Source organism: Cricetulus griseus, chromosome 5 (genome assembly GCF_003668045.3).
Source record: "Cricetulus griseus strain 17A/GY chromosome 5, alternate assembly CriGri-PICRH-1.0, whole genome shotgun sequence".
Lineage (NCBI taxonomy): Eukaryota > Metazoa > Chordata > Mammalia > Rodentia > Cricetidae > Cricetulus > Cricetulus griseus.
Genome location: NC_048598.1, coordinates 166,902,101 through 166,924,953, shown reverse-complemented (window position 1 = coordinate 166,924,953; position 22,853 = coordinate 166,902,101). Strand labels below are relative to the sequence as shown.

General features: G+C 38.7%; 1 protein-coding gene across 17 annotated transcripts in view; it reads right to left on the bottom strand.

The window, feature by feature from the left end:
* The window catches only part of Hdac9 (histone deacetylase 9), a 535,633-nt gene that overhangs the window by 443,776 nt on the left and 69,004 nt on the right, over positions 1-22,853 (bottom strand). For all 17 annotated transcript variants that reach the window (XM_035444966.1, XM_035444951.1, XM_035444962.1 and 14 more), the window contains one exon: positions 19,024-19,140. In XM_035444966.1, coding sequence (XP_035300857.1) covers positions 19,024-19,045 — 22 coding nt within the window. In that variant the 5' untranslated portion in view covers positions 19,046-19,140. The remainder of the gene's footprint in view (positions 1-19,023; positions 19,141-22,853) is intronic.

Here is a 22,853-nt window from a genome sequence, read left to right as displayed (position 1 = left end):
AGTTCACCTATGACATGGTCAGCACTGTCCATGACAGCCGAGGCTACAGCAAAATCCTAAAAGCATACATTTATGCTTGTATGACACATGCAAAGCATTCAATCAACACATTGTAGATGGACAGATGGTGGATACATGGATAGATAAAGGAAGGAATTAATATTCACATTAGTTGTTCACATTCAGAATACATGCTTAAAAACTTTATTTTAGCTGGGCAGTGATAGCACATGTCTTTAATAAGAGACAGAGGCAAGCGAATCTCTGTGAGTTCAAGACCAGAATGGTCTACAAAGAGAGTTCCAGGATAGCCAGGGCTACACAGACAAACTATATCTCAAAAAATTATTTTAGGAAATTAAAATTATTTCCACACTTTCATAGTGAACAACTATCTATGCATGCTTCCAAACATAATTTGTGTAAGAGACAAAGGATTAAATAATCTTGTTTTTAAAACAAAACAATTATGTACTACTAGTTCAATTGTATTAGTTTATACTTTCATTTCATAAAATAATATTTTTAAAAGGGATTTGAGAGAAACATAAATTCCTAAAGAGAAAAACTTATGAACACACATATTAGGGTTATATCAATGATTTAAAAACAGTAATTTTACTCAATAATAAAAATTAGGAAGGATAAAAGAACATGAGAGAACAATGACCTTCATTTTTTATGCACAGCTATTTTAAAGATAAGGTAAAATACTACAGAAAAATGCTTCTACTCCATCTTGGTTTCTAGTCATAATTTTTCTCTTGCATTATGTCATTAATGCCTTTTATCTTACAATATTGGGGGCTTTTGCTGGCCAGCTTATATAATTTAGAACAAAGACAAGCCATGTACACATATTCACACACATATCACTTAAATATATGTACATGTGTAATTATACATAATCATATGTGTTGTGTATGTATCCATACATATCATTTCAAAATCAGGCGATTCATATACTGCCCAAGTATTTATTTACACTTTAACACCATTGTATGTGTCATACTATGCCCACATAAAACTCTCTTACTCATGCAAATGAGAGACAACCACTTTTCTGAAGTGGTCACTTAATGTGTCATTAAGTTTGGGCACTCATTTGACAGTAATAAGTGAGAAATGGAGGCCAGGAGGGATGACTGTAACTAACTATCATGCTGCTCTTCCTCGGGTGGTAAACAGAATGGCAGCAGTGCAATGGTGCTCAGAGCATTGTGGAGGATCACTGGGCTTATTATGCTCCATAAGTCCCTGTAAACCACTGATGATTCAGGCTCAGTATCTTCAGGTGGGACATAGGAACTTGAGTAGCAATAAGCCAGAGCAGCACTGATTGTGTGAGGCAAGCAGCATATTGCTGAGGAAGCTGGAAATGTGGTTTTTTCAATTCCCTGAACATCAGGGAATAGTGTATCATCAGTACTGATAATTATGGTAGATCCCAAGAAGCTACAAACCATGTGGGAGAAAGAATGATGCTAAACACGTAACACTACACATAACATTGAATGGAGGAGACGAGACTACTTGAGAGCCACTATGGAAAGGGAGTAGAATTTGGTGTCACTGCTTTGGCACAATGGCTAAGAAAATATTTATGATGTGCAAAGAAAAAGGAAAGTAAAAGTTCCTTGAGTTTTCTACTGTGAATTTAAATGGGATAAAGTCACCTTTCTCAAAATCAGAAGTCTTGATTTTTATTTATTTATTTATTTATTTATTTATTTATTTTTTGTTTTTCGAGACAGTGTTTCTCTGTGGCTTTGGAGGCTGTCCTGGAACTAGCTCTTGTAGACCAGGCTGGTCTCGAACTCACAGAGATCCACCTGCCTCTGCCTCCCAAGTGCTGGGATTAAAGGCATGCACCACCAACGCCCTGCAGAAGTCTTGATATTAATAACCCTTTGTAAAAACAAAACATTTATTCTTAATGTGTTACAGTATATTATTTTATTCATTTCTTAATCAGATCCATAAAGTAAGGAAATCAGTTGCTACATTATCAGTCCCATTTTAAAGGTGAAAAAACCTAGATTCAGAAAAGTTTGAATGAGCTTTAGGCATGAATGATTGCTAAGCTGTCCAAGGACACTGCTCCTCAACCTAATTCATCCAGATGGACTTTCCCTCTTTTGCTTCCACTTCAAGTTTTCAAAAATAAAAGTGGACATGAATAATAGGGCTTGTGGTTTGATAAAATCCCAAGAATATTGCTGTTTCCTCAAAACCTGATTATAACCAGAGTGGCCTTCTTGTCACCAGTCAGGTGCCAGTGGCCAGCACTCCAGGCCTCCTGTTCTTTGCCAGTGTCTACAGAAATATTTGGTTCAGAAGGAACAAGGCACTTTGCAAAGAGTGAACACATATCATTTACACAGTTATGTGATTCCTTATGGAAAAACACACACCAAGAGTCACTGAATCTTTAATTCACCACAAGTGTCACACTTGTTCTTCTGACTTTGAATTATTCACTTGTAAATTAATGTACAGTTCTGACTGAGAAATTGGAGAAACACTGGAGGGAAAGTAGGCCATGGTTGAAAGTCAGTAACATAAGAAAACTAGTCAGTTTAGAGATACAGAAAGGCTTTTAAAAATAAATATGTGCTCTCACACATCCGTGTAACAACTAGCATCTGAGGTTAATTTGTCCCCTTCCAAAACAGAACTTAAGAGTGTGATTTTCATAACTCATCAGACATGTCCATCTCCATAAGTAAGGGGTGTGTTATTTCCCAGACATAATTATTCTAATTTGTTTTTGTTGTTGTTGTTGTTTTGTTTTGTTTTTGTTTTACTCTTTGCTGCTCTTTGGTGCTGTCTTGGTGCTGAGTTTAACAGGGTCTTCAGAAACGGTGACAATGATAATCAACATGGAGATTAACAAGAGTTAAATGGCAACAGGATCATAAAGATGGAAGGCCTGCTTCAGAGTCTGTGTCCCACCCCTGACCACTCACCCACCACCCCATTTCCCCAACTGGCTCTCCTGCATAGTTCATGCAGAAAAACCACCAACTTCTCCAATGTTGTTCTAGTAAGTTATAGGCTTTTCCCACAGCTGACTAATTAATGACTCACGCTGAAAGCCTCCCATTGCAAGGTAGTTTGATTTCCTTTGATTTTCATAAAACACTTTCCTAAGATTCCCACTCATTGATCTTCCCAATAAAGTCAGGTGGGATGGAGTATGCAGGAAGACCATGTCATGGATACTAACTCAGTGCAGTACTAGACAAACAACATATGCAAGACACAATGTGGAGGTACCACTACAGTGTCTTTAGAAATGTAGGTACAGTGCTAATTCCATAATAGCTGAGACTATAAAATTCAAAGAAAAAAACTGTGCTTCCAAAAATACCTACCATAAGAAATACAGGATTACATGATTTAATATACTTGACACATCATAGAGCTATTATAAAGTCCTCCTCGTTCAATACCCTAAAATGTTTTAGTAAAGATTATAGATTTTAATTGTGAAATAATCTGGCACAAGAGAACAATACAAATCCCTGAAACTTACCTGGTTACAATAAAACATCACAACAACAAGGAACATAACTTCTATATCTGCAAGGCGGTAATTTTAATTTTGTCCAGTAATTATTTTCTTGAGCTGAGGACCAATCCCAGGGCCTTGCACCTTCTAGGAAAACACTGAGCTACATCCCCAGCCCCTGCCTGGTTAATATAATGTGTCTTTTAATGCCTATTCATCATTATAGTAGTAGACTGAAATGAATTTTAAAGACACCCTCAGAGGTTAGAGTGGGAAAACCTCATTCAACAATCAAGATGCCTTACAATTTATGTTATTTGTTTTTTTCAGTATCTTAGCTCACCAACTGTTTAAAAACGACAAAAATAGTAAAGAGCTCTGCAAACCTCCTATACTCACATTACCTCTCCAGCCTTTCTTATGCTGTGGAAAGGATCAAGCAAGCCAGAAAAAAAATGGAAGCCAAGAAAGACCCAAAGGATTTGAGATGGAACCAGGCTCAGAAAAACAAGCAACAGAAGTTGAGAAAATTGTTTACATTTGTCTCTTTCAAGCTGTTGTGATTACTAAATATGTATAAGCTTACGCACAGGTAGGAAAAATCAGAATGGAGAGATTGGTTCATTGCTTATTTAAATATTGAAGAATTTTTTCCAGTGTGTCATACATTATTTGACTGTCAGGCGTGGGCTTGGAAAGAATTAAACAAAGACTCTTTGGCTTTTCTGCCAATGTCATTCACCTTCCAGGTTTTATCTTGAATTTGTCAATTTCCTTCCTTACAGTCCACTGTTGTCTATCTTCCATTGAGGCACATTCCCTGACCATTCTTCATAAACATTTTAAATAAACCTCCATTTTTATTCCCTTTACTGAACCCTGTTCGAAATGCCTGCAGGATGGAAAGTTAGCGTACAACTGAATGCAGTATTCATATTCAAAGTTCTAATGTTTTTAAATCTTTCAGACCACTAGATGTTGAACAAAATATGCTCTACCCCCTATATTAGAAAAAAATACACCTTCATTAATTACAAAGCAGGCCAGATTCTAATTTAGAATTCTCAAATTCTTGTGGTTTCAGAATGAAAACCTGTGTCAAAAAATATAAAAACAAAACTGATGTACAGATTTGGGACCCTGATCCCCACTTCCAGCATCAACTAGCCAGACCTCTGTAGATTTTCTCCCCATTATCCTCTCCTCATAAATGCCTATTCAAATCTTATATATCCATCAAGGCACTTTGAAGGGCTCCTTCTCCAAATTCCCTTTGAGCCAGGTATGACCTCATTCCCCTGTGAGGCTCCAAGCAGTTTTACGTCTGTGTGTCAATGGGATTTCCAGCATTCTGTCTTGCATCAGGACCTGTGTGCTTGCTTTTCTCATCAGTTAGAGTGCTATGTTCAATGCTATGATTACAAAAGAATCTTCCACTGGACTTTGAGAAGAGGCCCGCGCTATGCACCTGGGAAAGGGGAACAGGCCGATGCTGACACTGAAGCTGATCATTCACGGGTTGATAGGAACTGTTGGACTAATAATGCCCTGGGAAGGTCTGGGTTCTGTGTTTGAACTTCATATATTCCTTTAACTTAACTGAACTGGCAATGATACGTGCTTCTACACCACACTCTTTTACAAATACTTTGCAGTTTACATGCTGAGCACAACCTGCAATTACTGGAACGATGTACAAGCCCTGAACCACAGTGGATTGTCTCTAGAATCACAGAAGAGGAAAGACACAAAGAACAATTCCTACCACACAGAATGCTCTCTTTTACCTTTCTCTGTGTCAACTGGGCTGACAGCATAATGCCATTGTTAAAGGCAGTGCAGTGAGCAATCTACACCTAAAACTTGGCACTATGTCTGGCACATACCAGAAGGCCTGAAATAAAACTTCGGTGAATGAATGAATAAACTGAAGAGCAATGTCTAAACAGAAATGAAAGGTACCATAACTTTGAAAATAATTTCTGGTCTGGGGTTTATGAATAATGACCCTCATTCCCACCCAGAGATATCTTCAACTTATTTCGAGAACCTATAAGTAACTGCCCCAAATGAAAAGAAGACAGAGGGAAAAAGGCTTCACGTAGCTGATTTAAGATCTTGAAATGAAAAATGTATCCTAGTAAGGGAGAGCTGAAACAAGGAGGAGAAGGCTGAAGTATGGCATCCAGAATCCGAGGAATACAGCATCCAGCAGAAGGTAGAAGAGGCAAGGGATGGGTGCTCACCCAGACCCTCAGGAGGAGTCCAGTCCTACTGACACCTTCATTCCATCCAGGTGAAACTCATTTTGGTCATCATGAAACAACAAATTTCTCTAATTTTAACATAAATTAAGCATTAACATAAGGAAATGAAGAAAAGCAGAAACTGGTCTTCATGCAGCTAAAGGAACTCTACCAGTACCCTAGAGTCAGCTGGGACTAAGCTCTGGTCTACCTATTCTAGGATCCACAGAGCTCTGTAGTTCTTAAATCTAAACACAGAATTAAAAAAAAAAACAACCTCATCTAGACTACAAGATGGAAACTGTGCTAGTAACATCTGATTTATCAAAAAAAAAAAATTCCAACGTTTCCAATACATGGATGGTCCAGAAAGATACTAGGAATGAATGTTTTCATTAAGCCCCAAGATAGTCACCGTGGATAAGAAAAGCCATGTGTAATCACTGTACCACAGCAAATGTCCAAAGAGCAGCACTGTGGCTAAGGGCTGCTCATGAAGAATGCAGAAAGCATAAAAGTGCGATGAAAAAGTAAAGCAAGGCGACTGTGCCACTCATGACTTAGTGGGACAGAGCAGGCATATCCATCAGTCCACTTGCTCAAAGGTTGGGAAATTCTTGAGACAATGATAAAGTGGAGTATTGTGGTGGAACCAGGAAGGTGGCCCCAGGCACTGATCGCCTCAGCATTGACAGACTACAAGCACTGAATTTTGCCCTGACAGTCTCAAAGGGGAGTTCCCGAACAAAGTTCAGGAGAGAGAAAGCATAGCTTTGTGTGCAGTAACCCTAAATAAACACTTGACACTTCACTTTCTTTTATACAATTATATCTTTTATGTACCACAATAGAAAATTCATGACTTATTTTCCAAATGAGGAAACTGGAACAAAGGAAGATTTAGTGAGTAGCAGACAGGTGGCAGGTGTTTCCAGAGCTTGTACATAAGTCCTGGGACTTACATGAATAATCTTCAATATAATTAATAGTTAAATGGATGAGAGAAAAATGTACCCAAAGCAAAGAAAGGTGGTTTGTTATTTTGGGTTTTTTTTTTTTTTTTTTTTTTTTTTTTGGCCCAATGAACATGAACACTTCTCTGCTTAGGGGCGGAGAGGAAGAGATCATAAGGAACATAAGGGCAGCCGAAGCAGAAGACATCAAATCCTTTTCACCCTTCTGACTGCTGAAGAACACGCAATCTCAATAGGATGCAGGCATTTCTTTAATGATCTTGCAGTTATAACAAGTAAAATAAACAATCTAGCCTTAACATGTCACCACTCCCTTAAGACATCAGTTTTCCTTTGTAGTTTCAGAACTAGTCACTCATTTAGACTGGGGCAAGTCCCTGTGGATTCAGGGAGTTTGTGATCATAATGGGTTGTGACATTATTGTGAACAGATATTACTCCACAGGGGGCTGGACCATTGCATCATTTGGGGCTAGTGTACGACAAACAAAGCCGACCCAAGAGGCTCCCCACAGTTCTGAGAGACATGCCCTGCTCCTGATCCTCATCTTTGGATGCCTGCCACCATCTTCAGAAAAATGGACTTGGAGGCCAGACAGGAAAGGAACCAAATTTGATTGCATATATTTCATAGTGAGAGGTCACTTTCGGCATCCATGGCATATTACAAAACTGTCTGCCAAAATGTACAAAGCACATATCTAATGGAGATGCACAGAAAGCCTAAGATCCTTTAGGTCTCTGTGAAGACTGCAAATTTTTGTGTACTTACAAGTTCATATTAAACAATAAAATCTAAAAGTTCATATAAGCTGAAAATTTGTCAGTTTTAAACTTTTTGCTATTTACTGCTTGTCCTCAAAGGACAGCTCAGTTAGTAAATAAATGTCTTGCAAACATGAGGACCTGCATTTGATCCCAGAACACATAGAGAAAAGTAAAAAGCCAGGCATAGTAGCATGTGCTTGTAATCTCAGCGTTGGGATGGCAGAAGCAAAGAGATCTCTGGTACTCATTGAGCAAACAGCCAGCCTAGGCTCAATGTCAAATTCCTGATCAATGAGAGACAAGTGTCTCAAAAAGAAAAAAAGTTGGACAGCACCTAAGGTTGTCTTCTAACATCCATAAACATACATGTTCACACACACACACACACACACACACACACACACACACACACACACACACACACACACACACCACAAGCATCGCTACTAATAAACAAAATTGTATTAATTTGGGGGGAGTGGTTTCAAGACAGGTTTTCTCTGTATTGTTTTGGAGACTGTCCTGGAACTCTGTCTGTTGACCAGGCTGGCCTCGAACTCACAGAGATCCGCCTGCCTCTGCCTCCTGAGTGCTGGGATTAAAGGCGAGCACCACCAATGCCCAGCAAAATTGTATTAATTTTTATAGTGTGAATTATTAGGCCAAATTCAAAGCTAACATAAAATAATAACCTATAGACAAGGGAAATTCCACACACTCCTACCTCTAAATAAAGTTACAGGTGGCCATAAGTTTTCCAATCTCAAGTGGTCAGCCCTGGTCACATGTGCACAGGAGCAAAGCTAAATGGATTCCTAACTTGTATATGCATGTATCTATACACACACGTAACAACACCAATGAAGGAAAAAGTTGTGAATCTTGGAGGGAGGGGACATGGGAGGAACTGGGAGGGGCAGGAGTGATGTTGAATAGGAGATCTAAATTGGGTCAGATGGTCAAGATAGGAGGCTGTGAACCAAAGTCAGCTGAGTTTTAACTACTTCCACTTTCATACAAATTCAAGTTCTTGCTCAAAACAGGCCCTTTTGTTGGACTTTTTCCCAAGTAGCAATTTTAAACTTCCTGCTATTATGACGTCCAGTCAGGTTCCAGCTTTCACATAGATGGCCCAATCAGGAATATGGACCCTGCCAAATCAGAGGGGTGGGGAGGGGTGGGGAGTGTAACTTTTGCTTTAAATAAGCCTTGGTTGTGTTCTGTGACAGCAACTTTGCTGTAACTTCTTGTTCAGTAAAGAAACTGACCCCATTAAAAGGCTGTTAGGCTGCACATTATAGATATGCATATATATATATATATATATATATATATATATATATTTCTCAAAAATTAAATTAAAAAGGAAGCAATTCCAGCATGTCCTAGATGGGATAGGTGTTAGGGAGAGCCAGCCCAAGTTCCAGCTGTAGGCTTAAGTGGCAGCTGAACTGGTCGGTCAAGGCCACCAGCTGCCTCAGGCAAGGGAGTGGAGTCAGCTCCACTACACTACGTGCCATCAGGGCCAGTTTTCCCTTGCCTACAGTGAAGGGTGGGGTCATCTCTCCCAAGTGCAGGGGCCAGCTGTCCTGGGAGGGGTGGGGCCAGCTCTCTTACTGCAGTGTCTAAGAAATGACAGCCAGCTTTCCCAGAGCCAGAACGAGACAGAGCCTGCTAAATATGGCTGTCTGATTTCTTCATGCATGGTTCTTATGGCCCACAGAGGTGACATAGACCACAGACATAAATACAGACCCCAGCTGCAGTTGGACCTTGGAATCAGACGTGGTATTTGGCAGCAGCTCAGACCCAGACAACATCTTGGCTCCTGGTGAAAGTACTGGCCACTTAGATCAGGATGGGTCTGGCAGCAACAAGGCCTCCAGACACCAACAAGGCCACACATTGTGGCCCAACATGTGGCCCCTACTCTGGGCTTCTGTGGAAGGGACTGTTCCTGTGGAAGGATACCTGAAGGATCTCCATTGCTCAGAGTGGCTGCAAGACATCCCAGAGGAGTTCCTGTGAGGATCCAGTGATGATGGTACCAGAAACCAGAGGACTCAAACCAGACCAAAGACTCACTGCAGTGAGCATTTGCTAGTAAAGTTGACTGGACAAAGGGTTATACACTGTGATACACTGAGGCTCCCAGTGCCACCAGGATAAATGAAGTGTTGGAGAGGTGGGAAAAATGGAAGATCATAGAGAGTTTTTTGCTTTGTTTTGTTCATGTTTTGTTTGCTTGCTTGCTTTATTTTATTTTGGTTTGATTTTTTTAATTTTCTTTTGGGTGTGGCTGCAGGGGTTAATGGAGAGTAAGAAGGAACAGGGAGGTGAGCAGAATTGGGGTGCATGATGTGAAATTCCCAAAGAATCAATAAAGAAATTATGTTTGTGTTTTGTTTTGTTTTTTGTTTTTCTAGACAGAGTTTCTCTCTAAAACTGCCCTGGCTGTCCTGAAACTCACTTTGTAGACAAGGCTGGCCTAAAACTCACAGAGATCCACCTGCCTCTGCTTCCTGGGTGGTGGGATTAAAAGGACTCAGTATGAGGACACAAGTTTTACAAATAATGACCACTATACTGAAAGTCTTATTGTTAAAGACATAGACAAGCCTCCTTAGAAGACAGACAAAATGTCAATGGATAGTAGCAAATTCAGGCAAAAAGTATGCTATGAGTGGTCATTCAGAATATATGTCTTATAGAGTGAACAATGAGTAAATAAAGGGCATGGTTGCCAACGGACATAAAGCAGATGGTTTTTCCTCAGCTGTCACCCGCTCCAGTCACCAGCACCACCGTCAGTCAGAAGCCCCCTTGAAAAGCCCTTCAGTTACTCACTTAGTGGCTCCTTCTGTAAGCCTGGCAACTTATTATTCAACTAAAGGCAAACCATGAAAAACAATGAATTGAGTCACTTCACAGCACTCAGCCAAACAAACAAACAAAAATTGGCCTTAGGAGAAAGGCCCTTGCTCTCAGAAAACTCAGTCTGGTTGGTAAGTCAATGTACAGCACCAGAGAATGAATTACAGAAATGACAGGTAATAATTTCAGATCACTATAGGCTTCCCAGGAATCATAGCTGGGTCTGGAAGGCTAACTGAACAGGGCACTCCATGAATGAGAAATGCATGTACAGCTCCTGTCAAGAAGGCCTGAGAAGGGGAAGGCACTGAGAACCAATGTCAACCAGAGCAGGGTTCATTGAGGAGGAAAGGAAGACGGGCATTTAAAGGGTACAAGGTCCCTATGCACCTCAGGCAGAAGCGACACACTTTCTGACTGTGGTGATGTATTGTTTATAATTTAATAAAGCTTGCCTGAAGATCAGAATGCAAAGCTAGGCACAGCCATTGAAGCTGGACAGTGGTGGCACACACCTTTAATCCCAGCAGCCACACTAGTCAGCCATGGAGGCTGGGCAGTGGTGGTACACATCTTTAATCCCAGCAGTATAGAGGAATATAAGACAGGAGCTCAGGGACTCATGGGACATTCAGTCTCCAGCCACTCTGAGGACAGGTTCATCCCAGCCTCAGATTGCAGTCTGAGGATTCACAGAGACAGGCTCACCCTTTCAGTCTGAGGTAGACGTAAGAGTTAGTGGATGGCTGCTTTGCTTTTCTGATCTTCAGCTTGAACCCCAGTATCTGTCTCTGGGTTTTTATTGTTCATACTACAGCTGACATTCCTTTAGTAGGGCAGAGGCTGGAGGAGGTTAGAACAAGGAAAGGTTCATCTCACAACAGAGTCTTGCTGCCATGGAGCTCAGACGAAGTCTCTCCATCAGAGAACCTCAGGGCACAGTAGTGTGTGCCCCAAGAGCCTTCCCACAATGCCAAGTCCTCAACTTTCTTTCCTCCTCATGCATTTCATTTTTTTAAATTTATGATATTCCTCTAGTCTAATTTAGGGTAAGGCAGAATAGGAGAAAATTAAAGAAAGGTAAGAAGACAAGTTATTAGCTTCCCTACCATAAAGGAAAATGTGACCCATGCTTACATACTTTTTGAAATTTCTGGGTTTAATAGTGTATGTCTCTCAACACTAGCCATGGTATCCATTGCTGATCTTCCATTTATGGTTGCTTTCTCAATTTTCTAGTAGGTCCTTTTGTTGCTACACAATGTGTGACCCTTTTAAAGAACTTTTTCCAATTTACTTTTTCATTTTAAACATAAAACCAAAATGTAATATCTGGGATCTTGCGTTACTAAAAAATAATCATGATAATTTAAGCATTTAGCACAGGTATAAATAGAGCCAAAAGCTCTCAAAAATAACTCAAAAGATATCGATAGTTATATAAACTTTCTGAAAAGAGTTTTAAAATATTTTAAATAACAATATTTCCAAATTAGATATATAATGAGAAGAGGTAGGTTATTTGGAAGAACAATCAACTGGTTAGTCACTTATTTCACTCATACACCCAGAATGAAAATAACATATCCCAAAACATCCATGCCCATGAACATATGGACAAATGTCTGGAATCCCAATGACAAACCAAAGAAGTAACTACAGTAACTTTGAATATTCTTCTTCTTATCAGATACAGATTTTCAAAAAAATCCACAGCAATGAAATTGCAACACTGATATGAACAGGAAGTGCTCTTCAAAGTTAATCAGGCAATCTTAATTATGCAAAGATAATTGAGAAGAAGCAGCCATTTATCTTAAGAGGAGAAAAGCCAAAAGTGATTCTGAAAACAACTTGAAACAGTCTCATAGTTCCTCCATTTCCTGGAATTTGATGGAAGACTTTGAAGGGAATTACAACAAGCTTTCATTCACGAGGCTCTCTTCTGAATATTAAAGTATTATCCAAAGCCATATGAATCAATGTTTAAGTATACATTATAACATTTAATGTTACAATTTTCATGGACAGCATAACAACAATCAAATCCATAACATTTCCTCACCAAGTGGGAACTCAACATATTGTCAATATACATGGAAAATACAGAACGATCCAAAGGAATGAGAAAAATGAGGTATAAAGTTTAATTGCAAATGAAGGCTGCGGCCAGGCACAGTGGCATATGCCTGCAAACCCTGCACTCAGGAGACAGAGGAAAGTTGTCTAATGCAAATTCAAGCCATTCTGGTCTATAGTGCAAGGTCCAGGGAAGCCAGGGCTACTCCCCAACTCTCAAAAATCAAGACAAAGCAAATGGAGGATTAAACAAGCTTGTGTATTTTATTCCTAATAGAAAACATTGTGCTTCCTCAGAGTTTACTAGCTTACAAACAATTTATCAGTAAAGATCTTAGCTTCCCAATAACAAATGAAGACATAGTAAATCATAAATGGAAAAGACTGCTAGGCACTGATACACAAACCAGTAAAGTATAAAAATTGAGTATACATAGGAAGCTGTAGAAAGAACAGCACTTGGGGTTTATTAGTAAAAGTGTGGGCTACCTTATATCCCCTCTGTATTCCCTTGATATGACCACACTTTTGTAAGAGGGGGGAATGGGAAGAAAGAAGACAGGAGGTATGTTTTGGATCTCTTAAAGGCAATCACTAGGCAATATAGAAAGGGGGAAAACATTGTATAAATGTTCCATTTAATGCTACTAACAAAAGGATGTACATGCATATTTTGCATCATACTGAAGTTTACCTCATGAATCATAACTCTAGAGAATACTCATTTAAGCACTGCTTTATTATTGTGTTCATGGAAATGTCAATGTAAAACATTGACCACTGTATATTTGACCTGGATTTTTAACCTAACATTCTAGGCTATGAAGGTATATAAAAACATGACTGTAATACACAATAAAGAACAGACAGAAAAATCATGCATAATAAGTTCAAAGTTCCTCTTCCTCATCATATATGCAATTATAATTTCAAGTAGGCTGCTGGGCTATTCATATATGAATTAAGGACATGTGAAATGCACATCAGATCCCAGTGTCTACTTACTGAAGAGTTCCCACTAATAACAATTTAAATTTTCTCTTGCCTATATTAGGCATTACCTAGTTAACATTATTCATACGAAAGTCTTATTTGGGCAACCATTTAAAAGTGTAATAAACTATTTATCCTGATTTTAACGTATCTGTGCCCCTTCAAAAGGATCTTTCTTAACTCTACAATTGCTAGTTTAATCAAGAACATAACATCTCACCATATTTGAGATACCTTATTCTCACTCATAAGCATCATATGTGTTCAAGACAAATCTAGGAGAGATGAGCTGGCCCTTTCCCACACCCATTCCCTTCTCAGAAGGGTACATCTAGACCATTCATTTCTCAGCTTCCTCTGTAGTTAGATATGCCAGGGGAATAAATTATACACGATGGTATATGAACAGAGCCTGTTATGACAAATAATACAGTTCTTCCCTGTATTTCCATCATCTACACAGGAAAGCGCACAGTATCTTGAAATATATGTTAAGAAACACAAGGGACAAGAACTGCACGAGGCCTTGGACAGCAACTCGAAGAACAGCCACCACTCAGTAAAGGGTTCCTGGACTTCATATGACAAAGAAGTAATTTTGACCTCTGTTTGAACAACACTGTAAGGTTTGTTTGTAGTGTTAAAACAATGAAGAAAGTGAGCAATGTCTGAACTGTGAGCTATCCACATATGTGAACTGTGACATGCAAAACTGAGAACAAATAAATGCCCAAATATATTTACACTGCACAGTATAGAGAAAGCCGTGTCTCCTTGAAACGTCTGGAGAGTGGCATGTGTCTGTCTCACTGGACACTCTACAGAAAGGCATGTGTCTCGCTGGACACTCTACAGAAAGGCATGTGGCTCACTGGACATTCCACAGAATTGGAAAATGAGACATATGCTTCAAATTTAAATCTCAGTTTAAGGAATTTCGACTTAGAAGTATCAAAATAACAAATCACTTATCAGTTAAGTTGAAGGAAAATAGTTCAAAATATTTAATAAATTTATAGCAGTGCTTACCATTGAATATTGTAACCTGGGATGAAATCTTGTCATAGCATACTTCAAGAAACTATTCTATTTTACTGTCTTGGAACATTTGTAAATGCTGTTTGGCTAAGAGCCTGAAGATGTTTTAGGTACTTGGCGCTTCATGGAACTGGATCTGACCTGCATCTCACTACAAAGCCAAGTTTTGTGTGCATCTAGGGAAACATAACCTACTTGATTTGTCTATGACTCTATTTCATTAGCTTTCATTTTTATGGTAACATACTGGGGAAAAAAACTGGAGAAACACACTCACTTGGACATTATGATATTTGTTTGCAGCTTTGTCCTGGTTTTAGCTTCCTACTTAATGACTAAACGGCACCACAGTGGGTGATGCACTGGAGTGAAAGTGGTGAATCATTAAAGAGTTCGTAAATTTTAAAAACAGGGGCAGGCCTTCTGGGTCCCATATGCTTCTAGAAAACTCACTGTTGCGCTGTATTAATTGAACCGCGAAGCCTTTATTAGTTCCCTTTAAAATGCTTGCAGCAAAGCTTTTATTAATGCTTGCCCTCAAATTGTTTATACTACTTAGCATTTCCATAACAATTTATATTTCAAAGAACTTTTTGATCATTAGTTAAATCTATTCTACATTCCTATAAGGGAATACAGCTGTTTAGAAAAAGAGAGACACGAAGGGAAATTCCTGAACTAATTTTTGCCCAAGATTTGCCAATGAATAAATGAATAGAATATGAAAAGATGAACAGAAAACAGGCTCTTGTGAAGCTTTTGCCTGAGTAGATAGGCTTGTTCTCTTACTTGATGCAGGTAGACCAGTTGTTGTATTTCCATAATGATGAGGAAGGGGAATGAGATACTGTCACACAACAAACTCAATGACGGAAAGATGCGGCCACAATACTTTAAAAACTACTGGGAAGCACCAAAGGCCACAGGTTTCCACAGTTCTAGGGCTGTCATTATACATTGGCCCTGTGCTAGGAAAAATTCCACAGGTGCATCTTAGAGAAAAATTACAACATAAAAATTATATTTCTCAAAATTAAAGATCATGCCAATATCATTTTAGGGTAGATGTGCCTAATAATTTTATTCTTAAAACAATTCTAGCTCAAACATGTTTTCTAAATTCTTGGGGATGTACTAGAAATCTGTTCTGTGTTAATACAGGTTTAAACTTCTCTTGAGGAAAAAGCAAATGGACTCCGTAAGCACCTTTTTGGCCCATCTCTCACCTCATAAGACTGGGATGGCCTAGGGAGCAAAGACGAGCTATAAGCCTGGAATTTTCCTCACAGAACATGTATCTTCTAGGTCTTGAAGCACTAGCTATTTCATGTAGTTACCATCAGAGAGCAAAAGTCCTGAATTGTAATGTTAGCTAACAAAAGAGACTTACACAAGGAAATATTTAAAGATGTCCTCTTTTTTTTCCAATGCTGCCTGATGAGAAACACTAATGTTTTTTCTTTTAGACAAATTAAAAGTATTTTGCACTTGGCAATATCCTGCATCTATCCCCTAGCTCTCTAGGTTTATACTGTAAAGCTCTTTGGAGGAGAGAAGAAGTCTGGCAATCTGCATTTTGAACACAGAACTACATGATACCTTTTAGCTTCTGTTTAGGAAATGCAAAGTTAACTGAGCCTTGAAGTTCTTCCCTTTGAAATCTGGCCATCCTTATAAAAGACACAGAATCTAGACCACTGTCCAGAAGAAATGGGTTTCTAGTGTTACATGAAAATACTTACAACATTTAGTGGGCCAAGACTTTTACTGTTTCTGTCTCTCCCTCAAAGGGTTATATCCATAGATAGAATGCATGTTTTAGTGGCTGTAACCCAGCTGTGTAACATTCTACCTGGCAAAAAGGAGGCATTCAGTAAGTCTTGAGTGAATGAATAAATACTTCAGCTGCAGCACTCAGCTGAACTGTGCAGAGACAGACTTCCCTCCATACTCCCAAGCACCCAAAAGAATCCCCAAAATTCTAACTTGGAACATTATTGGGGTAGCAAAATTAAAATAAAGCCAACAAATGCTATATACAAAATCAGTACTTATTGTTTGACTGAATACATGATCAAGACAGTAATCATTTTCCTTGACATCAACTGTATTTGAGTATGGATTTAAAAATGTTTCTGAAAAAAAATTTTAAAAAATGTTTCTGAGACTAGTGTCTATGCATGGGAAAATAAGAATTCTTGCTACCACAGGACCAGTTTTCAAGACAAACATAAATAATCTGAGAGACTATTAGAGAATTTTTGGAAGCACTGGGGTAAGTCTATTTTTCTGTCTTTGCATAACCCTGGAAACTGTTTATGGAAGAAAACAAAATAAATGGATGATGATTGTGTAAGTCCAATTTAATTCTATGTTTAGAGATTTTAAAAGGAAAAATGTATGAAAAACATTTCTGAGTGAAATGATCTGATTTTTATCTCACCAGTGATATATGGCTCTACAGGATACTAGCAAGAACAATGTAAGAGCTTTTGACAACTGTGCCAAAACATTTTCTTTTACACACAAAGTGTATTCCAGGTCTCTAACTAGTTAGAACACACTAGTTAGAACACACTATTTGCAATGAATGGAAGTATCCCCCACCCACCTATGGGAGTCAATTCCTATGATAGTTTCAAATTTCAATCACCAATACTTCTCAGTTAACTGGGACCTTTGTATTATGTCAAGCAGAAGTGCATATATGTTTAAAAAATATTAGTGGCCCTAAGACAAAATGAGCTCCCTTCATGGCTTCTAGTTTATCAACTCTTTCTTTCACTTCTCCTAATTGAAAAATTACCACAGCTGGCAAGAACTTTTTAATTAAAATGGTAGCCTCAAAGGATATTTTCATATCATGAAATCAGTATTATAAGGTCAATATTCTGTGGAACAGGGTATGTTTGCTATAATTGCCAAATATTACCTTGAGAAAAAATATATATTTCACTATGGTGACTCTAACTTAAGTACCTTTTTTAAAAAGATTTGTTTATTTATTATGTATACATTGTCTTGCCTGCATATGTCCCTGCAGGCCAGAAGAGGGCACCAGATCTCATTACAGATGGTTGTGAGCCACCAAATGGTTGCAGGGAACTGAACTGAGGACCTCTGGAAGATCAGTCAGTGTTCTTAATGTCTGGGCCATCTCTCCAGCCCCTTAAATACCTATTTTAAACTATGCAATTTTGAAATATTAAGTTTAAATTAAAATAAATGCCCATATATTCAAATGTTACATAGGTACTAAAGGTATTATTTTAAGTTCATCTCAATAGAAATGGTAATAATGCTATCCTATAACTGTAGTGAACAACACAGTTCACAAAACAGACTTCAACAGGCTCTGTGAGGGTGAAGAGAGAAAAGAAAAAGCAAAAACTGAGACCTGAAGGTCCAAAGCTTGGCCTGAACACAGCACCTTGCCAAAGGGATCTTGTAAAATCACCAATGCTTGGCCATTCTCTCAAACTGATTAAGTAAAAAATGTTATATACAAGACCTATTTTAAAAAACTCTCCAAGAGATTGTCACTGCATGCTGAAGTTTGAGAGCTATCAGGCTATCCAAGGACCCATGCCTAGGTGACCCCTTACCTGTTCACCTAGATGACTCGGGTCCTGTTCTAAACTACAGTCATGATCAAAACTCTGGAGTATCTTTACTGCAGTCGAGTTAGATTTCCCTATAATTCCCCGTCAACAGCCTACTGGAAGTGTAGAGAATGGCTGATGAGACAGTGGAAATCACAAGCAGTTCATCGAGGGGCAGCACTCCAGAGGCTGAAAGCCTTGGCAAAAGGTTCGCTTTTATGAATTCTAAATATCAAATTACAGCGGCTTTGACGGAGAGAATGGGGTAACTCAAATGCATCACCATGCCACAGAATACACAAAGATACATACTCCTATAATGACTAAAGCAGAAAATGCTTTTACAGTCTATCTGTGACTAACATATGGTAGTTGACCCTCCTCCTTCCTCTCAAAACTTGGGTTATATTTGCTTTAAAAGCAACTCCCTGTTCCTGGCAGAATGGGTGTTGCCTGCCCTGATCATAGCACTTGAGCCACACCGACCACTCTGTCTCATAGGAAGCAGGTGCTGAGATTAGTATTGAATATGTATCTAGGAAACAGGACGGGCAGCAACGAAGGGTGGGGAGTAAAATATCCTTCCTGTGTGTCAAAGAGATGAACATTCCACAGCATAATTTAAAAGCAAATAGAAAAACTACAGGTAGGCATCAAATTCTTTCATCATATTTAATACTTAGAACTGCATACAATTTAATCTGAGCATTCTTTTAGAAACAAATGAATCAAGGCCCAAAGCTCAGATAACAATGCAAATGAAATTACTCAGAAAGTAGACTGGGTTAATGGAGAATTAACAATAGAATGTAACATTCAAAATGTATTTATACTATTATTTAATTTTAATAAGGCAGAAATGTTCCTTAATGGCTTCAATTGCCTGATTTCAAGAAACACAAAGCAGCGTCAGTTCACGAAACAACAGGACTGACCTGGCTGCACTGGAGAGCTCATTGTGGGAATCAGAAGGGGTGATGGTTGAGGTTGCAGAGTCACAGCCTGCTCTCAGCTGACAATGGTTGTCCAAGTGGGGATGGCAGAGGAGAAACCTAGAGTATAAGAAAAATCACATTGTGTAATATACAAATTATATAAGCCACATGAAAACCAGAGAGCTAGCTCAAGGTCGCAACTCAGCTACAACTTACTCAGGTCTTTGAAAGTCACATCAAGTTCTCAGTTCTCTAACTCTTTAGCAATAGGAGAGCACATGTGATCTGGAGTTAACAGTTGAGTGCTGCAGTATGTTCCTAGTAGTACATGGCCCTACGTTGCATCCCCAGCAATGAAAAGGGGGGAGAAGACAGTGTTCACCTTGCTTGCGGCATGGGGAGACTGTGAACATGAAGCAGTAGGAATAAAAGGAACCAGTGGGTGAAGATGTACTTCGTGTGGCTACAGTTGGCTTCCAACTTGCCATTTCAATTCCTATAGAAACTGGAAATCAATTTTTTGAGGTCTGTATATAAATATCTCACTACATAGCATTTTTAGCTATTATCGTCAAATATTTACTGGTAGAAATAGATCCTGTTGGTAGGCAAAAAACTTAGTGACCTAAAAAAGCAACAAATGGGCCGTAAACCATAGGAATGATTTTTTAAAAATTCCCCATTACAGTCTCCACTTCTTGAAGTCTTTCACAATCTTGTTCCTGCTAAAAGCAGTAAGAGGCACTCTTTCTAGGAGTGCCACTAACAGGATGGATTGACTCCTCAAACGGAATTTAAGGGGCTTTCTGCTTTGTGTCTGAATGCACTCCCACATCTAGGCACTTAGAGGAAAAGCTATTCATCTCAAGGACATTTCCCTAGCCATTTACTGGAAAGTCAAACTAAAAAAAAAAAAAAAAACAAGAAACTTTTAAGGTATCCTTAGCAAGCATCTTACTAAAACAGACCTGACCTGCAGATACTCGCGCTCTGAGAATCAGGTCTCTCTGCCTTCAGAAAACACAGCATATTTAATTTGACTCCTTTCCCATCAGTGTTTTGAAAGTGTTACTACTATTTTTACAAGGAAGTATAAAGCTGGATCTAAATATGTATTTCTTTGAAGAAATACTTAACAGCACCAAGAACACCGCTAATGCTGTAAAGATCTCCAAATAGCTATCTGCATTGTGTCACTAAAGCAGCTTAGCAGACCAGCAGTCTATAGAGACAGCTTTGCACTCTCCTTCAGGGTTTATTGAGTACTGAGACTTAATAACATTAAAAATGTGCATTTCAGTAAATCCTTTTGATTTATTTTTGATTTTGGCTAATCAAAAATGAGACTAGTGTGCTCATTTTATTGGCACTATCTATAGATGTGTGATTTCTCTATCAGTAAGAAAGCAGCATCTCCACAAAAGGATGAAAAACTCAGAGCAAACCCTGTGTTTAAAATGGTCATTCTGACATTGATATCTTAATACAAAGATCTCAGTGACACACTTACTGTCACATTGTCACCTGCATAGCTCTTCAGAGTCACGAGGGGCATTTACAGTATGATGATACTATATCATCATATTTGAGTTATTGTTACAAGAGCTAAACCAATAGATAATTTTTATGTCTCAGCCTTTACTCACCACCCCTGTCACTACATTTTGCAAGTAAAAAAATATCATGGTGTTTTCTCCTTCATAATTCAATACAAATAAATAAAAGAACAAATTTTACTAGGATTTAAATTTATAGACTATATTAAATGAACAAATATGTCTTTACAATTTTGTCATTTTTTGCATTTTTAGAATGTAGCCTGAAACAGTTCATAAATATTTTAAATACATGCCTGATTCACAGTGAGAGTCTGGGGTGGAGCTGTAAACTAGCATCCTGAGTGAAGTAACCCAGACCTAGAGGGACAAATGTTGCATGGTTTTTCTCTTATGTAGATGTTAGTTTTGAATCTTCACATTAGTGTATTTTGTTTGTTTTGTTCCCACAGAGGTCAAGAAACTAGTAGGGAGCCAAAATGGGAGGGCTTTCAAGGTATGAGAGATATGATTCAGTGATGTAAGCATGGAAAGGGGAATAATAGAACAGAAAGGTTAAGTTGGGTGTGGGGGTACAGGGTAGAGCAGGGAGGGTGGGGAGGGATAACTAACAATTAAGGCATTCTGAAGACATAAGATGAAAACCTACTAAGTTTAAATGCAGCCACTCTACAATAGGGGAGCATTACCCCTCCTAGATAACATAGAACAAAAAATTAAAAGGCCAGTACCAGAAACAAGATACCTCTTTTGGAGTTGTTTGACAGTGGGGTCCCATAGACCACCAAACATTATATAAAAGCTTTTAACATTGTTCTTATTCTCCCCAAGATATTGACAATAAACCCTGTTGGCTTAAAACACTACATAATTGAGTTATAGAACATAGAGAAATAAAGCTGGTATTGACCTAGAAGTTTCATGCCTACTGGTTAGTCTTCACTGTCTAGAAGTTACTATGAATGCTACTTACTAGAGGAAAAAAAATAGTAGCCAGTCTTAGTCAGCTGTGAACTCTGTGAGCTACAATAATAACTGGCCTAGAAAGACATTTCCACTGGTGCAATAGTGGCATTGATGTGGAAGTAATCACTTTCTAGATTTAAGGCCCACTCCAAAAGGTGGAAACATAGCTGGCACAATTGTTGACACCAAGAAACTGTCGCTTGATAGGCCATAGGCCCTAAAGAAAAACCTTCTAGCATTATTCTGCTAAATGAACACTATATTACACTAACTCCTGACAACTTAGAGCTAGTTCCATAGATTACTGAGACTCTCAACTCTTGTCAAAGAAAAGCTTTCTTTCAGTAGAAGGCAACTAGCACAGAGACCTGCAACTGGTCAACATGAAGACAGGGAAGGACTTTGGAGTGCAAACCATAAATGGGACATCTCTATCATGCCCCACCCTGTGAGGCTCAAGGGCCATCATGGGAGAGGGAAGCAAATACTCTAAGAGCCAGAGGAGGTGATGACTGCAATGAAACACTGTTTTCTGGATACAACAGGGCAGTTGGAAATATGAATTCACAGCAGTTGTGACAGCATACACAAGAATTGTACGAGCTCAGGACCGACAAAAATCCAAGCATGGAGCACAGAGGTGGGCATGAAGCCCTACCCAGAGCTGAGGAGATGCTGGCAACTACAGATAGCTGCTAGGAGAAGGAGTCAGTTTTCTTTAAGGGTGTGAGCCATGATACATCAACCACTTTCCAGGGCGGGCGGCTCTCATACCCAGGGGTATTTGGGCAGCACATACTGGGCTCAATTATTTATTTAAAAGAGAAGAGACAGAGAGAAAGAGAGAACATGAAGTTTGATGAGGTGAGGGTGGGTCTGGGAGGAGTTGGGAGTGATCTGAACATACTCAAAAATACATTATATAAATTCTCAACTAATTATTGAAAATAGCGTTTTACAAAATAACCACAAGTTGAGCATATAGCACATGCCTTTAGTCCCTATACTTGGGAAGGAGATCAAGAGTCTCACAAACTGAAGACAAACCTGAGCTACAGTAAGATTTTAGCTCAGAAGAAAAATCAAAAACAGGTAAATAAATAAAAAACAAATATCAAGCATCAAGAAGCTTCAGAGACTGGACGTGAAGCCATTCTCATCACATCAAGAGTAGTCTGTCTTCTTCTTTCTTCATGCTTTTATTCTATGATATTCCTTTGTACTAATGTAACTCAATTTACATATACCTCAAATGGCCAGATAGATAACTTTCAAAATCTTAACCTTGGTAACATCTGTCACTGATGT